Source organism: Mobula hypostoma, chromosome X2, assembly GCF_963921235.1.
Source record: "Mobula hypostoma chromosome X2, sMobHyp1.1, whole genome shotgun sequence".
NCBI classification, from domain to species: Eukaryota; Metazoa; Chordata; class Chondrichthyes; order Myliobatiformes; family Myliobatidae; genus Mobula; species Mobula hypostoma.
Genome location: NC_086129.1, coordinates 47,024,424 through 47,037,647, shown reverse-complemented (window position 1 = coordinate 47,037,647; position 13,224 = coordinate 47,024,424). Strand labels below are relative to the sequence as shown.

Here is a 13,224-nt window from a genome sequence, read left to right as displayed (position 1 = left end):
ACTGATGCCAAGACTAAGGAAGGCATTTTTGTTGGTCTACAAATCAAACGGGATGGGTCATCAATGATAGGCAATTTGAAGGACTTTGAGTGGGGCTGGAGAAAATTGCATTGAAGAATGTTGTTGAAAATTTTCTTGGCAATTACAGAGCACCAAACTACATGCTGCTGGTTGACAACATGTTTCAAGCATACCAAACCATGAAGTGCAACCTGTCACTAAAGATTCATTTTCTACATTCCCATTTAGAATTCTTCCCTGCAAATCTTGGCGCTGTCAGTGACAAACATGGTGAAAGGTTTCACTAGGACATTGCGGTCATGGAGAAACGGTATCAGGGCAACTGGAATCCATCAATGCTGGCTGATTATTGTTGAACGCTTAAGAGAGAAGCCTCCGACACTGAGTACAAATGAAACTCAACAAAACATTTTTAGCTTAGTTGAACTGTTGCAATGTGTCAGCACCAGAATGAAATTAAATGCATTATATTCAATAAAAGTTAATTTTGTGTTTCTCCAAATTCCTATGTGATATAAGTAGTCTGATATTATATTTGTGTTCAGCTTGAAGCGGTCTATCATGAACACAAAAAGAACTTCTGAGGAAGCACCACATTTGAAAAAATTTGCTGTCCAGTGTTTCTGGTTTCAGTCTGGGGAGGGTGGTAAACTGAAGGAATCAGCGTTGGGATCATGCTTTATTTTGACATGCATTGTTAACTTGTATATCGTAAAATTAAAACATCTCCAAATATCTCAAATGGCTCCAAGCCTGGAGTGGTATTAAACAGTTGAAGAGCACAGAAATATTCTGCAATAAGATGTCAATTGGCTGGGAAATTGGGCAAATGAAATTTTACATACAGAAGTACAAAATAATGTACATTGGCAGAAGATTGTGCAGAGAAAACATGGGCTAGATGCCACAGTTTTAAAGTGTGTTCATAAGTAGAGGAACCTGCATCTACAGATGCATAAATCTTTGTAAGTGGAAGAGCATATTAAGTGAGTGATTAATAAAAAAAATGGGATTCAGAGAATTATAAATAGAGGCACAGAGTAGAAAATGAGGAAAGTCTTTATAAAATATTAGTTATGCCAGAAATGGAGAATTGTATTAATTTTTGAGATTGACTAGAATAGTTCCAGGAACTTTGAATTTTAGCTCCTTCCCTTTCTCCCATGGTCTATTCTCTCCTATCAGATTCCTTCTTCATCCTTTTCCCTTTTCCAGGTATCATCTCCCAGCGTTTCACTTCAACCCCCGTCCCCCACCCACTCATCTCCTCCCTCACCTGGTCTCACCTATCCCATGCCAGATTGTGCTCCTCCCCTCCCCTACCTTCTTATTCCAGCTTCAGCCCCCTTCCTTTCTCAGCTTGTTGAGGAGTCTCGGCCGATAGGTCGACTGTTTACTCTTTTCTATAGATGTCGCCTGACCTGCTGAGTTCCTCCAGAATTTTGTGTGTGTTACATTGGATTTTACCTGCAAAGTTAGACACAAAAGCCTGAACTCTTTCCTCAGCTTATTTGCTCTTTGGAGTTTCCTATCCATGTACCCGTCCAAATACCTTTGAAATGGTTCAGAAGAGATTTGTTGTAGGTGTTCAAAGTTTAGCCTGGTTGTGTAAAAAATCACTGTTCCATTGGCAAAAGGCTTAAGGATCAGGGATTCAAACTGGAATGGGAAGGGTGGCACAAGAAGTTTTTTTCTATATATGGGTTATGAATTGAAATTCACTGTCTGTAACGGTGGTTGAAACAGTCAGTCAGGGATTTCAAACAAAAATAGATTTGAGTTTAGAGGCTGCATGGAAAGCACTGGTCTGAATGGATACACTGAATGACCTCCATCTACATCATGACAATGGTATGATTTTAAGACCATGAAACAAAGGAATAGAATTAGGTCATTCAGCTCATCGGGTCTGCTCCACCATTCCATCATGGCTGCTTTATTATCCCTCTCAACCCCATTCTCCTGCCGCCTCCCCATCATTTGGTACTAAAATTCTTAAAAAATAACACTGCTATGACAGGATTGACCATGTATCTCATGACAATGCACAAAGCCTCTGGATAATTAATTACTGTCCCAACATACGTACCCTTGTGCAGATTATGGAATGAGTACATTTTATTGGAGACAATACACATAATCCTTTATAAAGGTCATTGTGATGGGCATAAAATACATTAAAATATTTTATTACATTTAATGAAAGCTGAAAAGGATAAAAAGCATGGTCCAGTCTGGTGAGCGTTATGTTTCTAACTTTTAAGGAGAAAGTATTAGTTTTAGTAATGAGTGTTGGTATCTACTCCAATTGAAGAGCAATATATGGGCATAAGATCTGAGAACTGCTGATATCATACCTCACGTGCCACATTATGTATTCTACCTGACCTGAAACCACCCAATCCCTGAGAAGTACAACGTGAGCTAATTTTGACATTAAAATGTGAGGAAATTCCTTTCTAATTCCTCCTTAGATTATTAAAGCTAACCCAAGAGACTATCCTGACACCAATAATACTTTCCAATTGTACAATATTCTCTTATGAAGTTAGAATATTATTATATCTCTCTTGAATCTCCTGTGCCATCTCCATGCTACTACATTTCTGCATCAGATCTCAGATTGCTTCTTTCAGCAGTATTCCCATTATTGGCTTAAAGTCATGAAGCTAAAGAGATCCTCAGCCTCCATAAAAACAAGAGTCTCGACAGATGCTGGGAATCCAGAGTAACACACACACACAATGATGGAGGAGTTCAGCAGGTCAGGCAGCATCTATGGAAAGGAGTAAACAGTCGACATTTCAGGCCGAGACCCTTCTTTACAACTAGAAAAGAAGAAGGAAGATGCCTGAATAGGAAGATTGGAGGAGAGGAAGGAGTATAAGCAAGAAAGTGATAGGTGAAGCCAGCTGGGGAGGGGAGGGAGAATGAAGTAGTGAGAAGCTAGAAGGTGATAAATGGAAACGGGATAAAGTGCTGAAGAAGAAGGACCATAGGAGAAGAGAATGGCCTCCATTTCAATTTTATGCAAGCCTCTGCCCAATGAATCTATGCCTGAAAGTTTCCTCACTTTGTTGGTTGCAAGAACTTGAGAAAAACTTGGTCAACTCAATGGACAGTATCTAGATGTCCTTCCTTCCCACAAAAGTAGTCTGTTACCCAGTACAGTAATGTCAGAGTCCCGATAAGCAATGGAAGGAGACTTAATTAAGAGTGATCTTACTTAACACAGTACTATCGAGTCACATAGGCCTTTTTGCACCTGCTGGCCCTTGATCGAGATTGCACTGTAAGCTAGTTCCATTTGTCTGCCTTTAGGCCATATCCCTTTCAACCTTTCCTATCCATGTACCTGTCCAAGTACCTTTTTAATGTTGTTCATCTTGTGTCCGGTAATAAAATGAGTTGAAATGTATTCAATTCACTGACTGTCAATTCAGAGGAAAGTGAATGATAATGAACTTTAGTTACCGTTTTTTGTCAAAATACTTGGCATAAACACAAAAGAACTAACACTAGATTGACGAGTTCTCTTTGATGATAACTGCAATGCCAGTTTTAAATGGACAAACAATGGATTACTGTATGTAGGTAACTTAACTATTTGGAGCTTCTTGCTGTCAAGATTATACTGTTTATGCAATAAATATGTACCTTAGATCTTACCTATTTGCGAATAGCATGTCATTGAGAGATGTGGCAAAACCATCTGCTTGACATAAAAATATACACAATTAGAAAAATTATAACAAATATTGTTGCTGTAAATACAAGCTATTTTGATCTCAGAAGTGCAATTAGTATCATTTTTCATCTGCAAAGAATTAAAAATAATGGGCTGCTAAGTATAATATCAGAGCAGAGTGGTGCTCACTGGGTTTCATGTGTACATATTGGCAAAGCATTCCATCTCAAACAAAACACTTAAACTTCTGAAGAACAGTGCAGGAGATCCAAGGTGAAAATATTCACTGAGGCCAATGGAAATCATGACATGATTATCATGTTTGGGAAATTTTTTAGGAAAAATATAAAATAGATGCCTTTGGGTCATATATTGATTTATATAGAGCATTGCCACAAGAAAGCGGCATCCATCAGTACAGACCTTACCATCCAGGACACGCTCTCATGTCACTACTACCCTTTGGGCAGGAGGTACAGAAGCCTTAGGTCCCACACCAGCAGATTCAGGAACTATCCTACAACCATCAGCTTCGTTGAACTGGCTTGAACAACTTCACTCACCATAACTCAACACAGACTCACTCTCAAGGACTCTTACGATTCTAGTTCCCAATATTATTATTTTATTAACATTTGCACAACTTGTCTTCTTTTGCGCATTGGTTGTTTATCAGTCTCTGTTTATATATAGCTTTTCATAACTTCTATTGCATTTCTTGACTTTGCTGTAAATGCCTGCTGGAAAATGAATCTCATGGTAGAATACACTAACACATACAGTATGTACTTTGATAGCAAATTTTACTTTGACTTTGACTTTTGCTCCCAACAAATATTCTTTATTGACTGTCCATGCACTTACACAATACTTGTCCTGTTGGTATGTTCCAGGACGAAAACTTGCAATGTAAATGTGGAATAAGGGACAATGTTATCAATTATGTGGAAGTCCACAATGGCAACACCCAGCTCAGTCTCACCATCATTTCCTTCCACTCCGTGTTGCTGGATTTCTGTCCTGAATGTCCTGTACAGAAACTATTCACTTTGATCCTGTTAGAAACTTCACTCTGTTGCCAATGATTCCATCCCACTCCCTGCTTACTGTCTTAGAATGACTGCTTGTAATATCAGAGTCCATTCTGATCTTGAGATGTCCTTCCAACCCTGTATGCTTTCTATTAAAATATCTATCTCTCTGACTTAGGTTGTCTCTCTCCATTCCTTAGCTTACAATCTTTCATATTTTCACTACATTCAGACTAAACTTCTCCAGTATTCCCTACCTAGTTTAGGTAGAGATTTAGATTTAGATTAGCTTTATTTGTCACATGTACAACAAAATATGCAAGTGAAATGCATTGTTTGTCTTGACAATTTTGTGAGGTAAGTGTTGCCATGCTTCTGGCACCAACGTAGCATTCCCACAACATACTTATCTTGACTCATATGTCTTTGGAATGTGGGAGGAAACCAGAGCACCCGGAGGAAATCCACGCAGTCACGGAAAATGTACAAACTCCTTATAGACAGTGGCAGGAATTGAACCTGGGTCACTGATGCTCTAATGCTGCCCACTACTGTAATCCATTCTTCATAAGCCTGAATTTGTTCAATACTCCGTTGTCTAAACCTGTACAAGTTTTGGTGCACATTACTTTGTGTTCCTTGATAGCTATTCCAATAATTTTAATATCCAGAACTCTTATCAATATTATCAGAATACCCTGTGGCCCAGTCATTTTACAAACTCTTCCAGCCTGAAAGCCCTTTAATCACTTTCCATTCCTTCACCTTTTCTATGTGCTCAATCACTTTTTTTCCATATTTCAGATACCTGAGCAATGGAAATAATTCCTTGAACCACTTTAAAGTTTACCTCTTAAGTCACCTCCCCTAAACTTGCTGCTTTAAGTAAACACCATTTCACTGTAGCAGCATATCTTGTCATGTTTCCCATGTTGAAATGCTGATACCACCGCAAGCTCTGACAGTCATATAAATATCCCAAAGCAAAGTTAGAGATCTAGATGCCCAAATGCAATTCAACCTCCATGTACCATTTTCTACTCCAACTACATGGTCCCTTGAGAAAAGTCAACTTAAAAAAAGAGGCAAAACTCTACTTAGAAAAGTAAACTAGTAACTTTATTCTTTTGGAGTTTTCTTGGAAGCTTTAAAGGGATTTTCCAGGTAATTTCCATAAAATGAACACCAACAAATTCAAGGAGATTGAAGTAATTGATGAAATGAAAGCATTTAATTCCTGCTTTCTTTCCATAATCTATCCACCATCCACTCTCTGCAACTCACACCCATTAGCTCTGCAATCTTAAGGTGAACCTGATTTTTGTTTCCATTCTCAGTCAACATATTCAGTGGGCATTTAAAGATTTAAAGAAAGATTAATTCTATTTGTCACATGTACATCGAAACATCGAAGCATACAGTGAAATATGCCGTTTGTCTCAACTCAAGTCAGTGAGGATTGTGCTGGTGACAGCCCGCAGGTGTCATCATGCTTTCAGCACCTACTTAGCAAGCCCACAACTCACTAACCCTAACCCGTATGCCTTTGGAGTATGGGAGGAAACCGGAGCACCTGCAGGAAGCTCATTTGGTCATGGGGAGAATGTCCAAACTCCAAACAGTGCAAGAATTGAACCCCAGTTGTAAAGCTTTACACTAACCACTATGCTGCCATGCCACCAGTGATAAATTGGTCCAGAATGCTTATGGTTGGGACAAAATGGACAACTCTACAACATGTACATAGCCAAAGTCAGGGAAGCACTTGTAGAATATTTATCTGCTCTGCATTAATATGGTCCATGATAGTGAGAGAAAAGCAACGCCCAATCAGAGAGATTGAAAGCCTAAGAAAACGTAGTTCACTCGAGTTTGCCAATAGAGTAGAAAAGGTAGCAATTTGCGCCAGTTTGGAGTTTTCAGCAGCACCCGGTGAAAAAGAGCAAAAGCTTCAGAAGACGTAGTTCGCTCAACTTAGTCAATTAAGTAGAAAAGACAGCGATTTGCGACAGTTTGGAGCTTTGAACAGCGGCCAATTGCCAACTGAGAAGACAAGGCAGGAACTTGCGGCAGTTTGGAGCTTTGAGCACCGGCAAATCGAAGATAGGAAGCCTGAGAAGACATAGTTCACTCAGGTTCACCAAATGAGTAGAAAAGGCAGTGGCTCGTGGCAGTTTGGAGTTTTGAGGAATGGTCAATTGGAGAGATCGGAAGCCCGAGAAGTTATAGTTCACTCAACTTCGTCAATTGAGAAGAAAAGGCAGCAATTTGCAGCAGTTTGGAGCCTTGAACAGCGGCCAATCAGCATTTCGGATTGATTGGCAAGGAGAAATTAAGGTAAGGGAGGGGAAAACAGAGCGGCCATTGTTCAAATGGGCAGAGTTAAAGTGGGATTTTGAGGCTTCAGCAAGGAAAAGGCTTTAGTCAGTGAAAGCGATAAACTGTGGGTAGAGCTTCCCCTCCTCCACAGCGTATTTATTGTTTTTCCTTCTTTATATTTGCTCAGGTAGTAAAGCAGAGATGCCAGACAGGTTAGTGGAATGCTCCTCTTGCAGGATATGGGAAGGCAGCAAGACCTTCAGTGTCATTGATGGCTACACCCGTGAGAAGTGCATCCAGCTGCAGCTTCTAACACTCCATATTAAGGAGTTGGAGTTGGAACTGGATAAACTCCAGGTCATTCAGGAGGCTGAGGGTGTGATAGATAGGACCCAAGGTGTAGGACGCAGGAAACTAGGTGACAGTCAGGAAGGGGAAAGGGGTTAAGGAGCCAGTGTATTGTACCCCTGTGGCCATCCACCTCAACAACAGGTATATCACTTTGGATACTGTCGGTGGGGGGTGGATGATTGAACAGAGGGAAGTCACAGTAGTTGGGTCTCTGGCACTGAGTCTGCCTCTGAAACTCAGAAGAGAAGGGGGAAGAAGGGGTACGCTGTTTCAGTTTTAGGGGAACAGAAAGGAGGTTCTATGGACAAGAATGAGATTCCTCTAGTGTAGTGTAGCAAAATTTTCTGATGACACTAAACTGAGTGGAAAATCAAATTGCACAGAGGATGTGGAGAGTCTGCAGAGGGATATAGATAGGTTAAGTGAGTGGGCCAAGGTCTGGCAGATGGAATACAACATTGGTAAATGTGAGATCATCCACTTTGGAAGGAATAATAGAAGAGCAGATTATTATTTAAATGGTGAAAGATTGCAGCATGCTGTTGTGCAGAGGGACTTGGGAGTGCTTGTTCATGAATCACAAAAAGTTGGCTTGCAGGTGCAACAGGTTATTAAGAAGGCAAACGGAATGTTGGGCTTCATTGCTACAGGGATTGAATTCAAGAGCAGGGAGATCATGCTGCAACTGTACAGGGTACTGGTGAGGCCGCACCTGGAGTACTGCGTGCGGTTCTGGTCTCCATACTTGAGGAAGGATATACTGGCTTTGGAGGCAGTGCAGAGGAGGTTCACCAGATTGATTCCGGGGATGAAGGGGTTGACCTATGAGGAGAGATTGAGTCGCCTGGGACTATACTCTCTGGAGTTCAGAAGAATGAGAGGGGATCTTATAGAAACATACAAAATTTTGAAAGGGATAGATAAGGTAGAAGTAGGAAAGTTGTTTCCATTGGTAGGTGAGACTAGAACTAGGGGACATTGCCTCAAGATTCAGGGGAGAAGATTTAGGACAGAGATGAGGAGAAACTGCTTTTCCCAGAGAGTGGTGAATCTGTGGAATTCTCTGCCCAGGGAAGCAGTTGAGGCTTCTTCACTAAATATATTTAAGGAACAGTTAGATAGATTTTTGCATAGTAAGGGAATTAAGGGTTATGGGGAAAAGGCAGGTAGATGGAGCTGAGTTTACGGACAGTTCAGCCATGATCTTATTGAATAGCGGGGCAGGCTCGATGGGCCGGATGGCCTACTCCTGCTCCTGTTTCATATGTTCTTATGTATGTTGCCTCTGGATGCCAGGGCCAGGGACATCTCAGATTGAGTCCTCAGCATTCTTAAGTGGGAGGGTGAGCAGCCAAAGGTCGCGGTCCATGTAGGTACCAATGATATAGGTAGGAAGAGTAACGAGGTTCTGCAAAATGGATTAAGGGAGATAGGTGTAGGATCTCCAGGATTGAGATCACAGGATTGCTACCCATGCCATGTGCTAGTGAGACCAGAAATAGGAAGATTATACAGTTTAATATGTGGCTAAGGAGATGGTGTAGGAGGGAGAGCATAAGATTTTTGGATCATTGGTCTCTCTTCCAGGGAAGGTGGGACCTGTACAGAGAGATGGTTTGCACCTGACTGGAGGGGGACTACTATCCTAGTGGGAAGGTTTCCTAGTGCTGCATGGTGAGGTTTAAACTAGAGTCGCAGGGGGATGGGAACCAGAGTGTCAGAACAGATAGTGAGGAGGTTGTGGAGGCAGATGTTGGTAAGACCTCAGACCAAGTCAGGAATCAAAAGGTTGAGCATGGTGCGACCAGTGTACATTTCAATGAAAGAAGTACCATAGGAAAGACAGAGGAGCTTAGTGCATGGATCAACACCTGGAATTATGACGTTGTAGCCATTAATGAGACTTGGTTGCAGGAGGGGCAGGACTGGCAACTCAATATCCCAGGGTTCCATTGTTTTAGACCTGACAGAGTGGGAGGGATTAAAGGGGGAGAGGTGGTGTTACTAGTCAGGGAAAATGTCACAGCAGTGCTCAGTTAGGACAGACCAGTGAGGCATTTGGGGTGGGACTGAGAAATAAGAAAAGCATGACCACATTAATGGGGCCATATTAAACAGACAGACCAAGGGATGTAGAGGAACAAATCTGTAAAGAGAACACAGACTGTTGCAAGAAACATAAGGTTGTTATAGTAGGTGATTCTAACTTTCCACATATTGACTGGGAATCCCATACTGTCAAATGACTAGATGGGATAGAGTTGGTCAAACCTGTTCAGGAAAGTTTTCTTCATTAGTATGTAGAAGTCCCAATGAGACGGTATGCCATATTTGACCTGCTAATAGGGAATTATACTTTATTGTCGCCAAACAATTGATACTAGAACGTACAATCATCACAGCGATATTTGATTCTGCACTTCCCGCTCCCTGGATTACAAATCGATAGTAAATATTAAAAATTTAAATTATAAATCATAAAGTCAGCATGGATTTGTGAATGGAAAATCATGTCTGATGAATCTCATAGAATTTTTTGAGGATGTAACTAGTAGAGTGGATAGGGGAGAACCAGTGGATGTGGTATATTTGGACTTTCAAAAGGCTTTTGACAAGGTCCCACACAGGAGATTAGTGTGCAAACTTAAAGCACACGGTATTGGGGGTAAGGTATTGGTGTGGGTGGAGAATTGGTTAGCAGACAGGAAGCAAAGAGTGGGAATAAACGGGACCTTTTCAGAATGGCAGGCGGTGACTAGTGGGGTACTGCAAGGCTCAGTGCTGGGACCCCAGTTGTTTACAATATATATTAATGACTTGGATGAGGGAATTAAATGCAGCATCTCCAAGTTTGCGGATGACACGAAGCTGGGTGGCAGTGTTAGCAGTGAGGAGGATGCTAAGAAGATGCAGGGTGACTTGGATAGGTTGGGTGAGTGGGCAAACTCATGGCAGATGCAATTTAATGTGGATAAATGTGAAGTTATCCACTTTGGTGGCAAAAATAGGAAAACAGATTATTATCTGAATGGTGGCCGATTAGGAAAAGGGGAGGTGCAACGAGACCTGGGTGTCATTATACACCAGTCATTGAAAGTGGGCATGCAGGTACAGCAGGCGGTGAAAAAGGCGAATGGTATGCTGGCATTTATAGCGAGAGGATTCGAGTACAGGAGCAGGGAGGTACTACTGCAGTTGTACAAGGCCTTGGTGAGACCACACCTGGAGTATTGTGTGCAGTTTTGGTCCCCTAATCTGAGGAAAGACATCTTTGCCATGGAGGGAGTACAAAGAAGGTTCACCAGATTGATTCCTGGGATGGCAGGACTTTCATATGAAGAAAGACTGGATGAACTGGGCTTGTACTCGTTGGAATTTAGAAGATTGAGGGGGGATCTGATTGAAACGTATAAGATCCTAAAGGGATTGGACAGGCTAGATGCAGGAAGATTGTTCCCGATGTTGGGGAAGTCCAGAACGAGGGGTCACAGTTTGAGGATAGAGGGGAAGCCTTTTAGGACCGAGATTAGGAAAAACTTCTTCACACAGAGAGTGGTGAATCTGTGGAATTCTCTGCCACAGCAAACTGTTGAGGCCAGTTCATTGGCTATGTTTAAGAGGGAGTTAGATATGGCCCTTGTGGCTACAGGGGTCAGGGGGTATGGAGGGAAGGCTGGGGCGGGGTTCTGAGTTGGATGATCAGCCATGATCATAATAAATGGCGGTGCAGGCTCGAAGGGCCGAATGGCCTACTCCTGCACCTATTTTCTATGTTTCTATGTTTCTATAAATAGAAAATAGAAAAGGGAAAGTAAGGTAGTGCAAAAATAAACCGAGAGGCAGGTCCGGATATTTGGAGGGTACGGCCCAGATCCGGGTCAGGATCCGTTCAGCAGTCTTATCACAGTTGGAAAGAAGCTGTTCCCAAATCTGGCCTTACAAGTCTTCAAGCTCCTGAGCCTTCTCCTGGAGGGAAGAGGGATGAAAAGTGTGTTGGCTGGGTGGGTCGTGTCCTTGATTATCCTGGCAGCACTGGTCCGACAGCGTGCGGTGTAAAGTGAGTCCAAGGACGGAAGATTGGTTTGTGTGATGTGCTGCGCCATGTTCACGATCTTCTGCAGCTTCTTTCGGTCTTGGACAGGACAACTTCCATACCAGGTTGTGATGCACCCTAGAAGAATGCTTTCTATGGTGCATCTATAAAAATTAATGAGGGTTTTAGGGGACAGGCCAAATTTCTTTAGTTTTCTCAGGAAGTAAAGGCGCTGGTGGGCCTTCTTGGCAGTGGACTCTGCTTGGTTGGACCAAGCCAGGTCATTTGTGATATTGACCCCAAGGAACTTAAAGCTTTTGACCTGTTCCACTTGCGCACCACCGATGTAAATTGGGTCGTGCAGTCCGCTACTCCTTCTGAAGTCAACAACCAATTTCTCGTCTTGCTGACGTTGAGGGATAGGTTATTGTCTTTGCACCATGCCACCAGGTTCTTAATTTCCTCTCTGTACTCAAACTCAACATTACCCGAGATACAGCCTACAATTGTTTTGTCATCAGCAAACTTATATATTGAGGTAAAGATAACAAATGTTGGGAATCTTGGTGTTCAGGAGATATTGAGGCCCTTGATCAGAGAAAAAAGGAGGTGCATAGCAGGTATAGGCAGGTAGGAAGAAATGAGGTGCTTATGGAGTACATGAAATGCAAGAGAACACTTAAGTAAGAAATCAGGAGGGCTAAAAGAAGGCATGAAGTTGCCCAAGCAGATTAGGGGTATAGGCTTTACACAGTGAACAGTAGGGTACTGAGGAGTGTGGTAGAACAAAGGGATCTGGGAATACTGATCCATAATTCATTGAAAGTGGCATCACAGGGAGATAGGGTTGTTAAGAAAGATTTTGGCCTTCATAAATCAATGTATTGAGTACAAGAGATGGGATGTTATGGCAAAGTTGTATAAAACACTGGTGAGGCTGAATTTGGAGTATTGTGTGCAGGTTTGGTCTTCTGCCTACAGGAAAGATGTAATTAAGATTGAAAGAGTACAGAAAAAATTTACAAGGATGTTGTCGGGTCTGAAGGACTTGAGTTATAAGGAAAGATTGAATAGGTTAGGACTTTATTCCTTGGAACGTAGAAGATTGAGTGGAGATTTGATAGAGGTGTACAGAATTATGAATGATATAAATAGGGTAAATGCAGGCAGGCTTTTTCCAATGAGGTTAGGTGAGAGTACAAACAGAGGTCATGGGTTAAGGGAGAAAGGTGAAAAGTTTAAGAGGAACATGAGGGCAAACTTCTTCACTCAGAGGGTCGTGAGAGTGTGGAACGAGCTGCCAGCGTATGTGGTGAATATGAGTGCAATTTATATGTTGAAGAGAAGTTTGGATGGGTACATGGACGTTAGGGGTATAGAGGGCTATGGTCACGGCGCAGGTCGATGGGAGCATTTTAAATGGTTCGGCATTGACTAGATGGTCTGAAGGCCTTGTTTCTCTGCTGTACTTTTTAATGACTCTGTGACTCTATAAATGGAGCTGTTTAATCTTATGCATTCCAGAACCAGATAGCAATATGAATTTGCATTCCAGTAGGCACTCCCAGTGGTTCTGTAACTGGAACTAAATCATCCACAAACATCTTAGATTAAGTTGCCTCTTCTACTGATTTCTCTCTGTGTCTTCAGTGAGAAATTCTGCAGTATGAAATTTTATAAACTCCAAAAACTCATTCAAAAACCGGAGATACTTTGACATCTAAAGAACTGGATTTTAAACTTTGATCTTTATCGTTCAATGTTGAATGTGCTTTGGGTAC

At 41.8% G+C, this 13,224-nt stretch overlaps 1 protein-coding gene across 6 annotated transcripts in view; it reads right to left on the bottom strand.

Moving 5' to 3' along the window:
* The window catches only part of LOC134340712 (NF-kappa-B inhibitor delta-like), a 261,763-nt gene that overhangs the window by 83,134 nt on the left and 165,405 nt on the right, over positions 1–13,224 (bottom strand). For all 6 annotated transcript variants that reach the window (XM_063038180.1, XM_063038177.1, XM_063038178.1 and 3 more), the window contains one exon: positions 3,691–3,733. In XM_063038180.1, the coding sequence (XP_062894250.1) occupies positions 3,691–3,733 (43 nt within the window). The remainder of the gene's footprint in view (positions 1–3,690; positions 3,734–13,224) is intronic.